Consider the following 12,838-nt stretch of genomic DNA (forward strand, 5'->3'; position numbering starts at 1 on the left):
ACACGCAGGCAAGAAAACACCTGCGGGAGGCAGCTGCCCCCTAAGCTAAGGCTGGGGGCCCAGTTGGGGTGGTTCGTGCAGAAGCTGGGGAGGCCGCTGGCGAAAGGGGCGCCCCTGGGCACGGCCTCGGAGGAGCGGGCCGGCCCCCAGGTCCCTCAGCCGAGCCCCCGTACCGGGCCTCGTTCTGGAGAACGGTCCGGCTGCTGCTTCGACGTCTTGGGCTGCGCTCAGCTTAGTCCCTTCCCTACCTGAAGGGAGGCGCCCGACAGCCTGGGCGCCGGAGGCCCTCGGGGAACGCAGGACGAGGGAGTGGCGATTGAGCCTCCGATGCCAGTCGAGGCGGGGCTTGCACGGCGGGGCGGGGCCTGGAGGGCGGGAATGACGAGAGGGGTGGGACCTGTTAGGAGCGCGGGGCGGGGCTTCGATGGCGGGGCTGAGCCGTCAATGCGCAGGCGCGGCGTCGTCCCGCACACTCCGGCCTAGCGGCTCTGGGCCTGCGGCGGGCGCTGAGGGTGGGAGCCCGAGACGTGGTCCCGGGTGCGTGCGCGCGGCCGCCCGGAGCGCTCGGCTGAGGGTCCCGGGCTGCGGTTCCACGGCGGGTGGGGGTCGCAGGGCGCGATCTCGGGCGCCGTCAGCCAATCTGTGCCTGTGAGCGGGGGTGGGGGCGGCACTGCAGCTTGTCCCGTGACCGCGTGGAACGCGCGCGCGTCCGCGGGGTCCCCTTGGGGGCGAGCGTGGCGGCTTGGGGTCCGGGGCGAGCCTGCGTGTCGCTAAGTCCAGGCCGGCTGCGGGGGCTTCGCGCGCTCGCGAGGTTGCGGGCCGGGCCGGGGGAGGGCCCAGGTGCTCGGAGCCTTCCCCTTTGCTGCCCTCCTGCCCCTCTCCCTGCTTCTGCGAGCGTTTTTCAACTTGTACAATGTGCATAAAACGTGAAATTCCCCTTGGCCATTTCCAGGCGCGCAGCCAGCAGCTCCCGGCCCTTCCCCCCCGGGCCCTGAGTACCGGCCTCGCCCCGAAGGAGGAGCCCGAGGCCTCCGTCCCGGCGGCGATGCTGCGCCGTCAGCTGCTGGCGTGGCCCGCGTGGTTGTTCCGCGGTCCCCCGGGGCCGCGCGGGGCCTGTGCCCTGGGAGCCGAGGGCCGGCCGGTTGGCCCCCTGGCCCGCAGGGGCTGCTGCTCCGCCCCCGGGACCCCCGAGGTGCCGCTGACCCGGGAGCGCTACCCCGTGCGGCGCTTGCCGTTTTCCACGGTGTCTGAGCAGGACCTGGCCGCCTTTGAGCGCATTGTGCCCGGCGGGGTCGTCACGGACCCGGAGGCGCTGCAGGCTCCCAACGTGGACTGGATGCGGACGCTGCGAGGTGGGTGAGACTTTCGAAGCTGCGGCGGGGCCGCGTCCCTGCTCCCCTGCGCCTTCCGGTGGAGGCTTCAAATCGGGCTGAGAACAAGCTGGGTGGGGGTGCCAGCCCCTGGCTGCGCCGAGAGGGGCGTGTCCACCGCCACAGGCTGCTGGAATAAATGACCACGAACGAGTCGCTTAGAACAACCCAAGTTTTTTTTTTTGAGACGGAGTCTTACTCTGTCGCCAGGCTGGAGTGCAGTGGCACGATGTCGGCTCACTGCAACCTCCGCCTCCCAGGTTCAAGTGATTTGCCTGCCTCAGCCTCCCTAGTAGCTGGAACTACAGGCGCCTGCCACCATGTCCCGCTAATTTTTGTATTTTTAGTAGAGACAGGGTTTCACCATGTTGGCCAAGATGGTCTCCATCTCTTGACGTCGTGATCCGTCCACCTCTGCCTCCCAAATTGCTGGGATTACAGGCGTGAGCCACTCCGCCCGGCCAGCAACTCAGGTTTGTTGGGCGCAGTGGCTCTGCCTGTATTCTCAGCTGCCCTGGAGGCTGAAGCCAGAAGTTCAAGACCAGCCTGGGCATCGTAGCGAGACCCCCCCCCCCACTCGCGCCTCTCCCCCATCGTCTCTAAAAATATAAATAAATAAATAAAATTAGCCAGCCCAGGATTAAAAAAACAAACAGTAAAAAAGTTACTCCAGTCCAGGAGTTCAAGTTTGCAGTGGACTGTGATCTCACCACTGCATTCTAGCCTGGGCAACAGAGCAAGACTATATCTCTAAAACAAAACAGAATTCCCCTCCCCACCAAACCCCACAAGTTTATTCTTTAAGCTCTAGAGGCCAAAAGTGTGAAATCAGGGTATCACAGGGCTGTGCTCCCTCTACTCCCTCCAAAGCCTCCAGAGAAGGCGCCTTCCTGCCTCTTCTAGCTCCTGGTGGCCCCAGGTACCAAATTACTCCAGTCTCTGTCTTTGTTTTTCATACAAGTTTCTCTTCTCTGTGACACTTCTCCATTTGTCTTATAAAGACACTTCTCATTGGATTGAGGACCCACCGTAATCGGGATGATCTCATCTCAGTACTGTCAACTTAATTACACCTGCAAAGACCGTTTTTCCTTTTTTTTTTTATTGAGATGAAGTCTCGCTCTTTTTGCCCCAGCTGGAGTGCAGTGGTGCGATCTCGGCTCACTGCAACCTCCCCCTCCTGGGTTCAAGCAATTCTCCTGCTTCAGCCTCCCAAGTAACTGGGATTACAGGCACCTGCCTCCACGCCTGGCTAATTTTTGTATTTTTAGTAGAGACGGGGTTTCACAATGTTGACCAGGCTGGTCTTGAACTCCTGACTTCAGGTGATCCACTCACCTTGGCCTCCCAAAGTGCTGGGATGACAGGCATGAGCCCTGGCGCTCAGCTGGACTGTTTTTTCTTTTTCTTTTTTTATTTTTGAGACGCAGTCTCGCTCTATCGCCCAGGCTGGAGTGCAGTGGCACGAGCTCGGCTTACTACAAGCTCTGCCTCCTGGGTTCACTCCATTCTCCTGCCTCAGTCTCCTGAGTAGCTGGAACTACAGGTGCCTGCCACCATGCCCAGCTAATTGTTTTTGTATTTTTGGTAGAGACAGTGTTTCACGGTGTTAGCCAGGATGGTCTTGATCTCCTGACTTCGTGATCTGCCTGCCTCGGCCTCCCAAAATGCTGGGATTACAGGCGTGAGTCACCGCGCCCAGCCCCGTTTTTTCAAATAAGGNTGATCCACTCACCTTGGCCTCCCAAAGTGCTGGGATGACAGGCATGAGCCCTGGCGCTCAGCTGGACTGTTTTTTCTTTTCTTTTTTTATTTTGAGACGCAGTCTCGCTCTATCGCCCAGGCTGGAGTGCAGTGGCACGAGCTCGGCTTACTACAAGCTCTGCCTCCTGGGTTCACTCCATTCTCCTGCCTCAGTCTCCTGAGTAGCTGGAACTACAGGTGCCTGCCACCATGCCCAGCTAATTGTTTTGTATTTTGGTAGAGACAGTGTTTCACGGTGTTAGCCAGGATGGTCTTGATCTCCTGACTTCGTGATCTGCCTGCCTCGGCCTCCCAAAATGCTGGGATTACAGGCGTGAGTCACCGCGCCCAGCCCCGTTTTTTCAAATAAGGTCCGATTCACAGGTCCTGGGGCATTGGGAAGCGGACATACCTTTTTGGAACCCACTAGGTAAGATGAAGGGCTCCTGGCTGGCCACGCCTGCTCCTCTCCTCCCACTGCACTCCTGCTCACTGGCTTACAAGTCTGTGCATGAATGAGGAACTTCTCAGCCTCCGGGTCTGGCACTTCCTTTTGGTTACAGTGCCTAGTTTTCTCTTATTTTTATTTTATTTATTTTTTTGAGACTGAGTCTTGCCCTGTCAGGGTGGAGTGCAGTGGCACAATCTCCGCTTACTGCAACCTCCACCTCCTGGGGTCAAGTGATTTTCGTCTCAGTCTCCTGAGTAGCTGGGACTACAGGCCTCCGCCACCACAGCCAGCTAATTTTTGTATTTTTTTAGTAGAGATGGGGTTTCACCATGTTGGCCAGGCTGGTCTCGAACTCCTGACCTCAGGTGATCACCCACCTCGGCCTCCCAAAATGCTGGGATTACAGGGATGAGCCACCGCACCTAACCTAGTTTTCTCTTATGAAATGATTGCAGGCTGGTGTGGCGGCTCACACCTGTAACCCAGTTCTGTGGGAGATCACTTGAGCCCAGGAGTTCAAGACCAGCCTGGGCAACATGGTGAAACTCTATCTCTACAAAAAATTAAAAATTAGCTGGGTGTGGTGGCGTGTGTCTGTGGTCCCAGCTACTTGGGAGGCTGAGGTGGGAGGACAGCTTCAGCCTGGGAGGTTGAGGCTGCAGTAACTGTGATGGTACCACTGCTCTCTAACCTGGGTGACAGAAAAAAATGATTTCTGAGATAACATAACCTACGTGCTTACACAATTTAAAAAAATCAACATGGTGTTCTTGCTAAAATGGTAAAGCGAGGTAGAAGAGAATTGGTTGACTCTAATTTACAACAAAATGATATAGTTAAACCTGTAGCACTGGCACCAGGTCCTGAGGCTGAACGTAGCCCCCGGTGTGCTGTCATTGGGAAGATCTGGAATTGTTTTTATCTTTTTTTTGTTGTTGTTTTGGCCCTTGTAGAAGATTGAAAGTGTGAAGAACACTCAAAGTTTCCAGACCATGTAATCTGGGAGTGCCGTGTATGTTAAAACAGTTCAGAAAGTTAGCAAGTTGAACTGGGATCTAGGCTTAGATATTGGAAGCAGCTCTTTTCCTGCAGAAAGGCTGGGAGTCACTGGAAATTGCTGGACCAATGGTCACTACGTAGGAGCTCTCTTGAGTGGAACGGCCCCTACCCTCACCCTGCTCCCTAAATAAGGACCCCTCTGGGGTGATCTCAAGCTACAGCCTTGAGCGTCCACCATGGCCCAGGGCCTGCGGGCTCATGATTGTTGTCCCTGGAGCCAGGTGAGGATGGACGCCCACTCTGGGCTTGGCTAAGTCAGGCCCCAGTCCTGGGTCAGCACTGCTGCCTAGGTGGCCCTAGGCAGTTGACCCTCAGTGCCTGCCCTACAAAATGGGGCTTGGAGCCACTGCCTTGGGAACGCCACGTGGGTGAGTGGGGCAGGAACCTAGCGTGAGCCTTGAGCACAAGGCTTGGATTCTCGTGCTCCCAGCCTGCACAGAGGCCAGCACCCTGGGCTATGCTGCTGCTGCCCTAGTGGGCAAGGGGGCTCTCCCAGGGCTTGCAGGAGTGGGGTGGAAGCTGTAACTGAGATTGAGGGGTGGCCACACTATTCCTCTCCCCTGCCTTGCCTGAGCCTGACTGGGCAAGAATTGGCTCTCCCCCTGGGACCCCTCTCTCCAGTCAGCACCCTTTTTGGAAGTCCGTGGCAATGGACGCCCTGTCTTGCTGCAGGGCCGCCCCTCAGTGTCTGTGTGCACCTGTGGGAGGGCACCTTCCTCTGCATCCAGCTGCCCGGAGTTTGGTGAGGGCAAGGCTGAATTTCACTCATCTTTGAGTCCATAGGTTTGGTCCTGAATGTCTGCTCAGTAGGTATTTACTGAGGTGAGGCTTAGTTGTTGAATTTTAGATGAATTGCCCCTTAGTGTGGCTTGCTTTTGGAGAGAAAGCGTGTCTAGACTTCTGAAAACTCATTAAGCATCATATTCAAAAATCTAGACCATTTGCTCAGGATGGATGCTGCAGACGTTTAGTGAGCGTGCCTGCACTGGCGGGAAGGTGTGGGGTTTTCGCGGTGTGAAAACAGGCTGGACCCTTGCGTCACCTCTGGCGGCTCTGCCCCCACGGCCCCCTCTCTCTTTGTGGGGCTCCCATCGTTAACGCTGGACCACTGGGAGGGAGCCGTCCTTTTTATCCTTCCTGTTAGAAGGTAAACATCACAGGAGTGGGAAATTCTGTCTTTCTGTCCGCATTCTGTGTCTGGAATGCAGCCTGGCCTGCATTCTGGGGCGCACTCATGTATGTGTTGAGAACCCTGTCACAGTGCGTCCCAAGTGTGCCCAAGTCGAAAGCTTTGCCATGAGTCCTGGGGCTCCCGAGCTGAGTCGGGGACAGGGATGCAGCGAGCGCAGGTGCCACAGTTCCCTCAGGTGCTGCGTTGAAGTGTTTGCCAAGGCCTATGCGCCCAGCAGGCCCCTCTGCAGACATTGCTGGTTTGATGAAAGAGAGATTAAGTGGCTTTCCGATCAGAAAAGTAAGGTGGACACCACAGCCTGGTTCTCAGAGCTCTGTGAAGAGGTGACAGGCACCTGTACTGCACCTGCTGTCTGTCTGCAGCCCCCATCACCTGGGAAAGTCGTCTCAAGGAAACCCAAAGGCAGAAAGACGCCAGCTCACTTGGGGCAGCAGTGGTTAGCAACACCGGCCAACTAGCTTAGAGGGCTCCCATTGGTCACATCCAGGCACTCAGCAAATAAGGCAGCCAAGACTTACAGCCCAGTGAATAAAATGAGAAGCCGAGAGCCCTCATCACTGTGAATAAGCAGCTACATAAACATGTCAGTGGGAGCGAGGGGAAGGCCCTCCCTCGTGGCAGGGTCAGCTAAGAGGCCAGGCGCGGCAACTCATGTCTGTAACCCCAGCCCATAGGGAGGCTGAGGTGAGTGGATTGCTTGAGGCCATGAGTTCAAGACCAGCCTGGGGAACATGGTGAAACCCTGTTTCTACTAAAAATACCAAATTAGCCGAGCGTGGTGGCAGGCACCTGTAGTCCCAGCTACCTGGGAGGCTGAGGTGGGAGGATCACTTGAGCCCAGGAGGTTGAGGCTGCAGTGAGCTGTGATTGTACCACTGCACTTCAGCCTGGGTGAGGTGAAGTGAGACCCTGTCTCAAAAGAAATAAAAGGAAATGTAGGTGGACGGTTGGATTTAGGAAAATCACTCGTTGGCAACCATCCTAGTAACTGATTCAGTCTAAGATAATCAAAGATGTTAATGGGTGAAGCTTGAGGAGCGACAGGATGTCCACAAGGTCTCGAGTGTCTGCGTGTGAGGTGCACACACATCACGAAACGAAGTGTGGTGGCGTGGCAGGAGGGAAGCCTGCAGACAGCCTGTTACCATGGGACCGAGCTGACCTTACCACAACCTCAGACCACCAATGCCTGGCCTGTGGGACTCTCGTCCATGGGCCCAGCCTCACCCACCTCTGCACACTGCCCAGTGCCCGGCCTGCCACCTCCCACGTGGGACCTAGTTTTGGTTTTTTTGAGATGGGGTCTTGCTCTGTCACCCAGGCTGGAGTGCAGTGTTGCAATCATAGCTCACTGCAGCCTCGACCTCCTGGGCTCAGGTGATTCTCTCTCCTCAGCTTCCCAAATAAGATCACTGTCTGGGGGCTGGGCATGGTGGCTCACGCCTGTAATCCCAGCACTTTGGGAGGCCACGGTGGGCAGATCACAAGGTCAGGAGTTCAAGACCAGCCTGGCCAACGTGGTGAAACCCCATCTCTACTAAAAATACAAAATTTAGCCAGATGTGGTGGCGGGTGCCTGTAATCCCAGCTATTCGGGAGGCTGAGGCAGGAGAATTGCTTGAACCTGGGAGGGAGAGGTTGCAATGAGCCAAGATCGTGCCACTGCGCTCCAGCCTGGGCGACAGAGTGAGACTCTGTCTCCAAAAGAAAAAGCTCACTCTGGGGAGAGCGCCCACTTGCCTCATCTGCAGCTCCCCCCACGCTGTCTCACGGGGTCTCCTTCCTGTCACAGGCTCTAGCAAGGTGCTGCTGAGGCCACGGACCTCGGAGGAGGTGTCCCACATCCTCAGGTGAGGTGGTGGCGCCCGGCTCCCCAAGACCTTCTGTGTTGCCTGCCGGTCATTTCCTCGTGGAGCCTGTGGGCAGCTGGGGTGACGCGGTGCGCAGCCAGCTGATGACATCTGGGTTTGTGTGTCTCAGTGTTTGTTCTGTGGTTTTTAAGTGCTATCTCAGTGCATCTGTGGTGTGTAATCATTTCCACCCATTTGGCAATGCCCCTGCACATTTCTTGGCACCGTCTGTAACAGCAAAGATCCTCCCCCATGGACACGCTACAGGGTGGCACTGGTCTCCAGGTTTCCATGATTGTAGACAGTGCTTTAGATCATCCTCAGCAGGTACTTTGTGGCAATTTGCACTTACTCTGTTAAACTCCGTCCCTGGGGCTTGCTGCTTCCAGGGTTTATTTAATGTACGTGGGCAGATTCCTCTCTCCAAGTCAGGGAGCTTTGGTTTCTCCAAACCCTTACCCATTGGGTGTGCTCAAGGCTTTGGGGCTTTGCAAAGGTGCAGACTGGTTGGGAGGGAGGTATCCTTGGGCACACATCTGGGGGAGGATGGGCCAAGGGTGGGCAGATGCAGGCAGAGGGTGGAAGGGGCAGTGTGGTCGAGGAGCCCTGGGCTGGGCCCTCTGTGAGCACAGTGTGAACGGGAAGGATGGGAGCGGGGCGTGTAGGACGTTCTGTCCTGTGAGGGAAGTCTTTTACGACATTAGAATCGGGGCCTCCACTTCCGTCACCCTGTGCACGGCTCCTGGATTGGCATCTGTCCTTCCTCAGAATCACTCACATGCGTGGGTTGGGGAGGAACCCCCGCCGGGGCTGCAGGCAGAGCAGAGTAATCAGGATTTGGGGTCAGGCACTGGTCCTGTGGCGTGTCCTTGGGGATGGTGGCGTGGGGGTGGGGACAGAGCCCCGATGTCCTTCCTGTCCTCATCCCAGGCACTGCCACGAGAGGAACCTGGCCGTGAACCCGCAGGGGGGCAACACAGGCATGGTGGGTGGCAGCGTCCCCGTCTTTGACGAGATCATCCTCTCCACTGCCCGCATGAACCAGATCCTCAGCTTCCACAGTGTGTCTGGTGAGCCTGTGCCGCCCCTCGGGGCCCAGGTGTCGCTCCTGGTGCTGGTGGAGTTCTTCCTTGCCAGCGTCTGCGACTTGCAGTGCTTGGGTGGGCGAATGAGTCAGGGGCGGGGCTGGGGAAAGAACTAGTGTCTGTAGCCTGGCTGCCCAGCCCCACCTCGCCTGGCCCCTCCAGACATGCCTGCTGTGGGGTCACTTTGATGACGTATGGTGAGGGCTGTCACTCCAGTCCCTTCTGGCTCCAGCCCGCTCTGGAGGTGTGTGCGGTGCAGAGTGGCAGGCAGAGGGGATCCTGTGCTCACATGGCACGGCAGACCCAGGGCGCCAGGGCATGGCAGGCAAGAGGGGATCCTGTGGTCACGTGGCGCGGCAGACCCAGGGTGCCAGGGTCCTGCTCTGGAGCTGGGCCTCTCCCCACAAGGCCGGGCTCCAGGCCCCAGCCACTCTCTGGTCAGGCACCTGCACTGTAGGGTGTTGAGCAGCATCCCTGGCCTCTGCCTACGAGGTGCCCATGGCACCCCCAGCCCAGAATGTCTCCAGACACTATCCCACGTGCCCAGGGCCAGGTTCAGCCCCAGCCGAGAATCTTCCCCCTTCTGCTTCTTTCCAGGAGCATGTGTGGGCGGGAAGTTTTTCCCTCTCTTTTCATGTTACCCGTTTTTCTTTTGTGTCACTATAATCATAAAGGTCCTGTTAGGCCCGGATGTGTTCAGCCTTGGGCCAGCGATGTGGGGCGCCTCTTCTCCTCAGCCCTGGCGCTGAGGCTGATGTTCCTTCTGGGTGGCCTGCCTGTGCAGGATGGGGGTGGGCCCCACCAGCCCCGGGCCCACTGGAAGCCGAGTGCTGTGGCAGCCTGGTCGCTCTTTGCAGGAATTCTGGTTTGCCAGGCGGGCTGCGTCCTGGAGGAGCTGAGCCGCTACGTGGAGGAACGGGACTTTATCATGCCGCTGGACTTAGGAGCCAAGGGCAGCTGCCACATCGGGGGAAACGTGGCAACCAACGCCGGGGGCCTGCGGTTTCTTCGATACGGCTCACTGCGTGGGACCGTCTTGGGCCTGGAAGTGGTGAGCTGGGGCAGCCGCTTGGCGCATAGGTGGCCATGGGGTGTCCTCTCGTGGCTCTCGTGGGCCCACGTGGTGGTGCAGGTGCATGGGGCCCCTCGGGGTGGGAGGTCTTGATTCCTGGCCCTGGGCCCCTCAGGGACGTGCAGGCTACATACTGGGGGAGGCCTGGCCCTGCCCTGCCCTCCCATGAGAGGGTGAGTTTGTGTCCACTGCCTCGGGGCCACACAGAGAGGATGCAGTTACAGGGGCCACCGCCCTGGCAGTGGTGGGCTTCCGGGAGCCGGGTGTGAAGGAAGGCTCATCCAGGGTCAGCTTCGTGACCTTCTGTCGACCGCTGTTCCTCCAGGGCCCCTCCGTTTCCCCACACCCTCACCAGCCGAGTGTCACGGGCAGAGCTCTCTGTCCTGTTTACCCAAGTGGACAAAGCAAACACAAAACCATGCTTTGCTGCCATCCAGTAAATTATGACGCTCCAGTAGCTTTTATTCTGGCCAGCCACTGATTATCTTCGTTATAAATTATTTTCTTGCACTCACGAGCTGTATAAGCCTCCAACTCACAGTACCAGCACACAGGACACAAGAGGCCGGCAGCTCGGGAGCTTTGATGCCTTACGGCTGGTGGGTCCGGAGGTGGCTGGGTCCTGGGCTTGGCTCTTTTCTGCGTTCTCAATGCCCTACTCCCAGGGAGCCTCCCCACTGCCCCCAACCCTGGGCGTGCCCCCTGGGCAGTGAGCTGCTGTGTGTGTGGGGGTGTCACTCATATGGGAAGAAAGTCCATCCTTCAGCCTCTTGGCATGACCGCAGGCTGTTGCAGCAGTGACACCTGGCCCCGGAGGCGACCGACGCGGTGTCAGGAGGCTGGCAGGTGGGTGAACACGCTTCTCTTCGCCCCCAGGTGTTGGCCAACGGCACCATTCTGGACTGCCTGACCTCCCTGAGGAAGGACAACACGGGCTATGACCTGAAGCAGCTGTTCATCGGGTCGGAGGGCACTTTGGGGGTCATCACTGCGGTGTCCATCCTGTGTCCACCCAAGCCCAGGGCTGTCAACGTGGCTTTCCTCGGTGGGCTTCCTCGATTTGCGCCCTGAGACGGGGAGGTGGGCTCGAGCATCTGCTCTGACGGGGCTGGTGTGAGGAAGGGGATGGAGGGACCCCCCAGGACTGTCAGTTGCCGTGTCTCCTGACATCTCTGCTTCCAAGGGAATCAAATCCAGGGCCTGGCCTTCCTGGTGGTCGCGGGTAAAGGTCTGGAGTGAGGCCTGTCTCTGTCTCTGGTCAGAGGACACTTCATTTCATAACCAAACTGAGGCTTGTGTTGCCTCCTTCGCCCCGTTGTGTTGGTTAAGTAGCTTGTGGTATAAGGTTGAGGGACGTGCTGTCCTTTGGCATCAGTTCAGGACACCATTCTTAGTTACCGTGGGGATGAAGAATGCCCTCCTGTAATGAGGGTCTTCCCTAGTCAGCCCAGATTGGGGGTCTCAGCAGACCTGCCTGCTGCCGTGTCTCCACAGGCCTGCTTTCCTCACGGCCGCTTCTGCGGTTCTCCCAGGACGTGCCTTTGTCTCCTTTCTTGCTTCGTTTGAGTTGGGCGGGTTTATCCAGCATCTCCTCCTCAGGAGTTCAGAAGTCGCACAGCCCAGCAGTCTTCACGTGAGTGGTGGCGGGTCTAGCTCACCAACTCCCAGTTCAGTGTCTTGAGCTGCCAGAAGATTGGGCAGCCCTGGAGGCTGCTGAGACTCCACTTGTTCCCTCAGCACTTATATCTCGTGATGTGTGTTCCGTATTTAAGCAATCTCACCAGGATTGTTATTTTATGGCCACTGTCTCTGCCTTCCACTGTCTTGCGTCCCATCTTCCGTTTGGGAGTATGTTGCAAACATATCCTCGTTCATTTCCTGAGGTAAACGTCTCCTGGTGACCACTTCCTCCCTTCTGGCGTGTCTGAAAATACCTTTATTTCACCCTCATTCTCGAAGGCTCTTCTTGGCAGGCACACGGCTGCAGGCTGTCGTTTGTTTTCTTTCATCTCGGTGGAAATGCCGCCCCCTGTCCTCTGGCCTCCTTGCTGTTGGGTACTTCGCTGTCTGTAGGCGCTGCTGTGAAGGGTTCTGCCTCTGTCCCGGCCCCTGTGGGCCGCTTGAAACTTCGTTCTTTTCGATCTTCTAAAGTTTTCAGTGTGTGGTGTTAGTTCTTTTTCATCTCTTTGGAATTACTGAATTTCTTAAACCTGTGACTTGGCATCTTTTACCAGTTCTAGAGATTCTTAGCTGTTATTGCCTCAGATATTGCCTGTGTTTTCCTCTCCTTTTGGGAATGTGATTCAGGATAGAACGTCTTGTCCGTCTTCTATGTCTCTTAATCTCCCCTCCGTATTGTCATCATCGTGTCTTTCTGTGCTGCATTCTGCGTGATTTCTTCTCATCTGTCTTCCAGTTCACGAATGCCCCCTTCTGCTGTGTTTTATATGCTGCTGAACCCCTCCATGGATGGTTCGCTCTGTCCATTGAGTTTTACATTTTGATTATGAAAGTTTTTTATTTCTAGAAGTTTTATTATTTTTTTCAAATCCGCAATGTCACTTTTTATAGTTTTTTATTCTAGGTATTCTCAAGTTCACCATTTGTGTCTTTAAACATAGTTTGTCGTCTATAATCCCAGCACTTTGGGTGGGTCACTTGAGGTCGGGAGTTTGAGACCAGCCTGGCCAACATGATGAAACCCCATTTCTACTAAAAGTACAAAAATTAGGCTGGGCGCAGTGGCTCACACCTATAATCCCAGCACTTTGGGAGGCTGAGGCAGCCAGATCACAAGGTCAGAAGTTCGAGACCAGCCTGATCAACAGGGTGAAACGCCGTCTCTATTAAAAATACAAAAATTAGCCGGGCATGGTGGTGGACGCCTGTAATCCCAACTATTTGGGAGGCTGAGGCAGGAGAATCGCTTGAAACCGGAAGGCAGAGGTTGCAGTGGGCTGAGGTTACACCATTGTACTCCAGCCTGGGTGACAGAGCGAGACTCTGTCTCAAAAAA

General features: G+C 56.6%; 1 protein-coding gene across 4 annotated transcripts in view; it reads left to right on the forward strand.

Moving 5' to 3' along the window:
• The first annotated feature begins 422 nt into the window (after positions 1-422).
• Positions 423-12,838, forward strand: part of D2HGDH (D-2-hydroxyglutarate dehydrogenase) — a 33,043-nt gene continuing 20,627 nt past the window's right edge. Inside the window, exons 1-6 of one of the 4 annotated variants that reach the window (XM_017870692.1) lie at positions 423-537; positions 953-1,352; positions 7,608-7,665; positions 8,596-8,735; positions 9,608-9,801; positions 10,699-10,867. In XM_017870692.1, the coding sequence (XP_017726181.1) occupies positions 1,046-1,352; positions 7,608-7,665; positions 8,596-8,735; positions 9,608-9,801; positions 10,699-10,867 (868 nt within the window). In that variant the 5' untranslated portion in view covers positions 423-537; positions 953-1,045. Of the gene's footprint in view, positions 538-564; positions 1,353-7,607; positions 7,666-8,595; positions 8,736-9,607; positions 9,802-10,698; positions 10,868-12,838 lie in introns of those variants that run through there. The other 3 variants (XM_017870691.1, XM_017870694.1, XM_017870693.1) reach the window with 3 other exon arrangements.

Source organism: Rhinopithecus bieti, unplaced genomic scaffold (assembly GCF_001698545.2).
Source record: "Rhinopithecus bieti isolate Rb0 unplaced genomic scaffold, ASM169854v2 scaffold_5840, whole genome shotgun sequence".
In the NCBI taxonomy this organism is placed as follows: domain Eukaryota; kingdom Metazoa; phylum Chordata; class Mammalia; order Primates; family Cercopithecidae; genus Rhinopithecus; species Rhinopithecus bieti.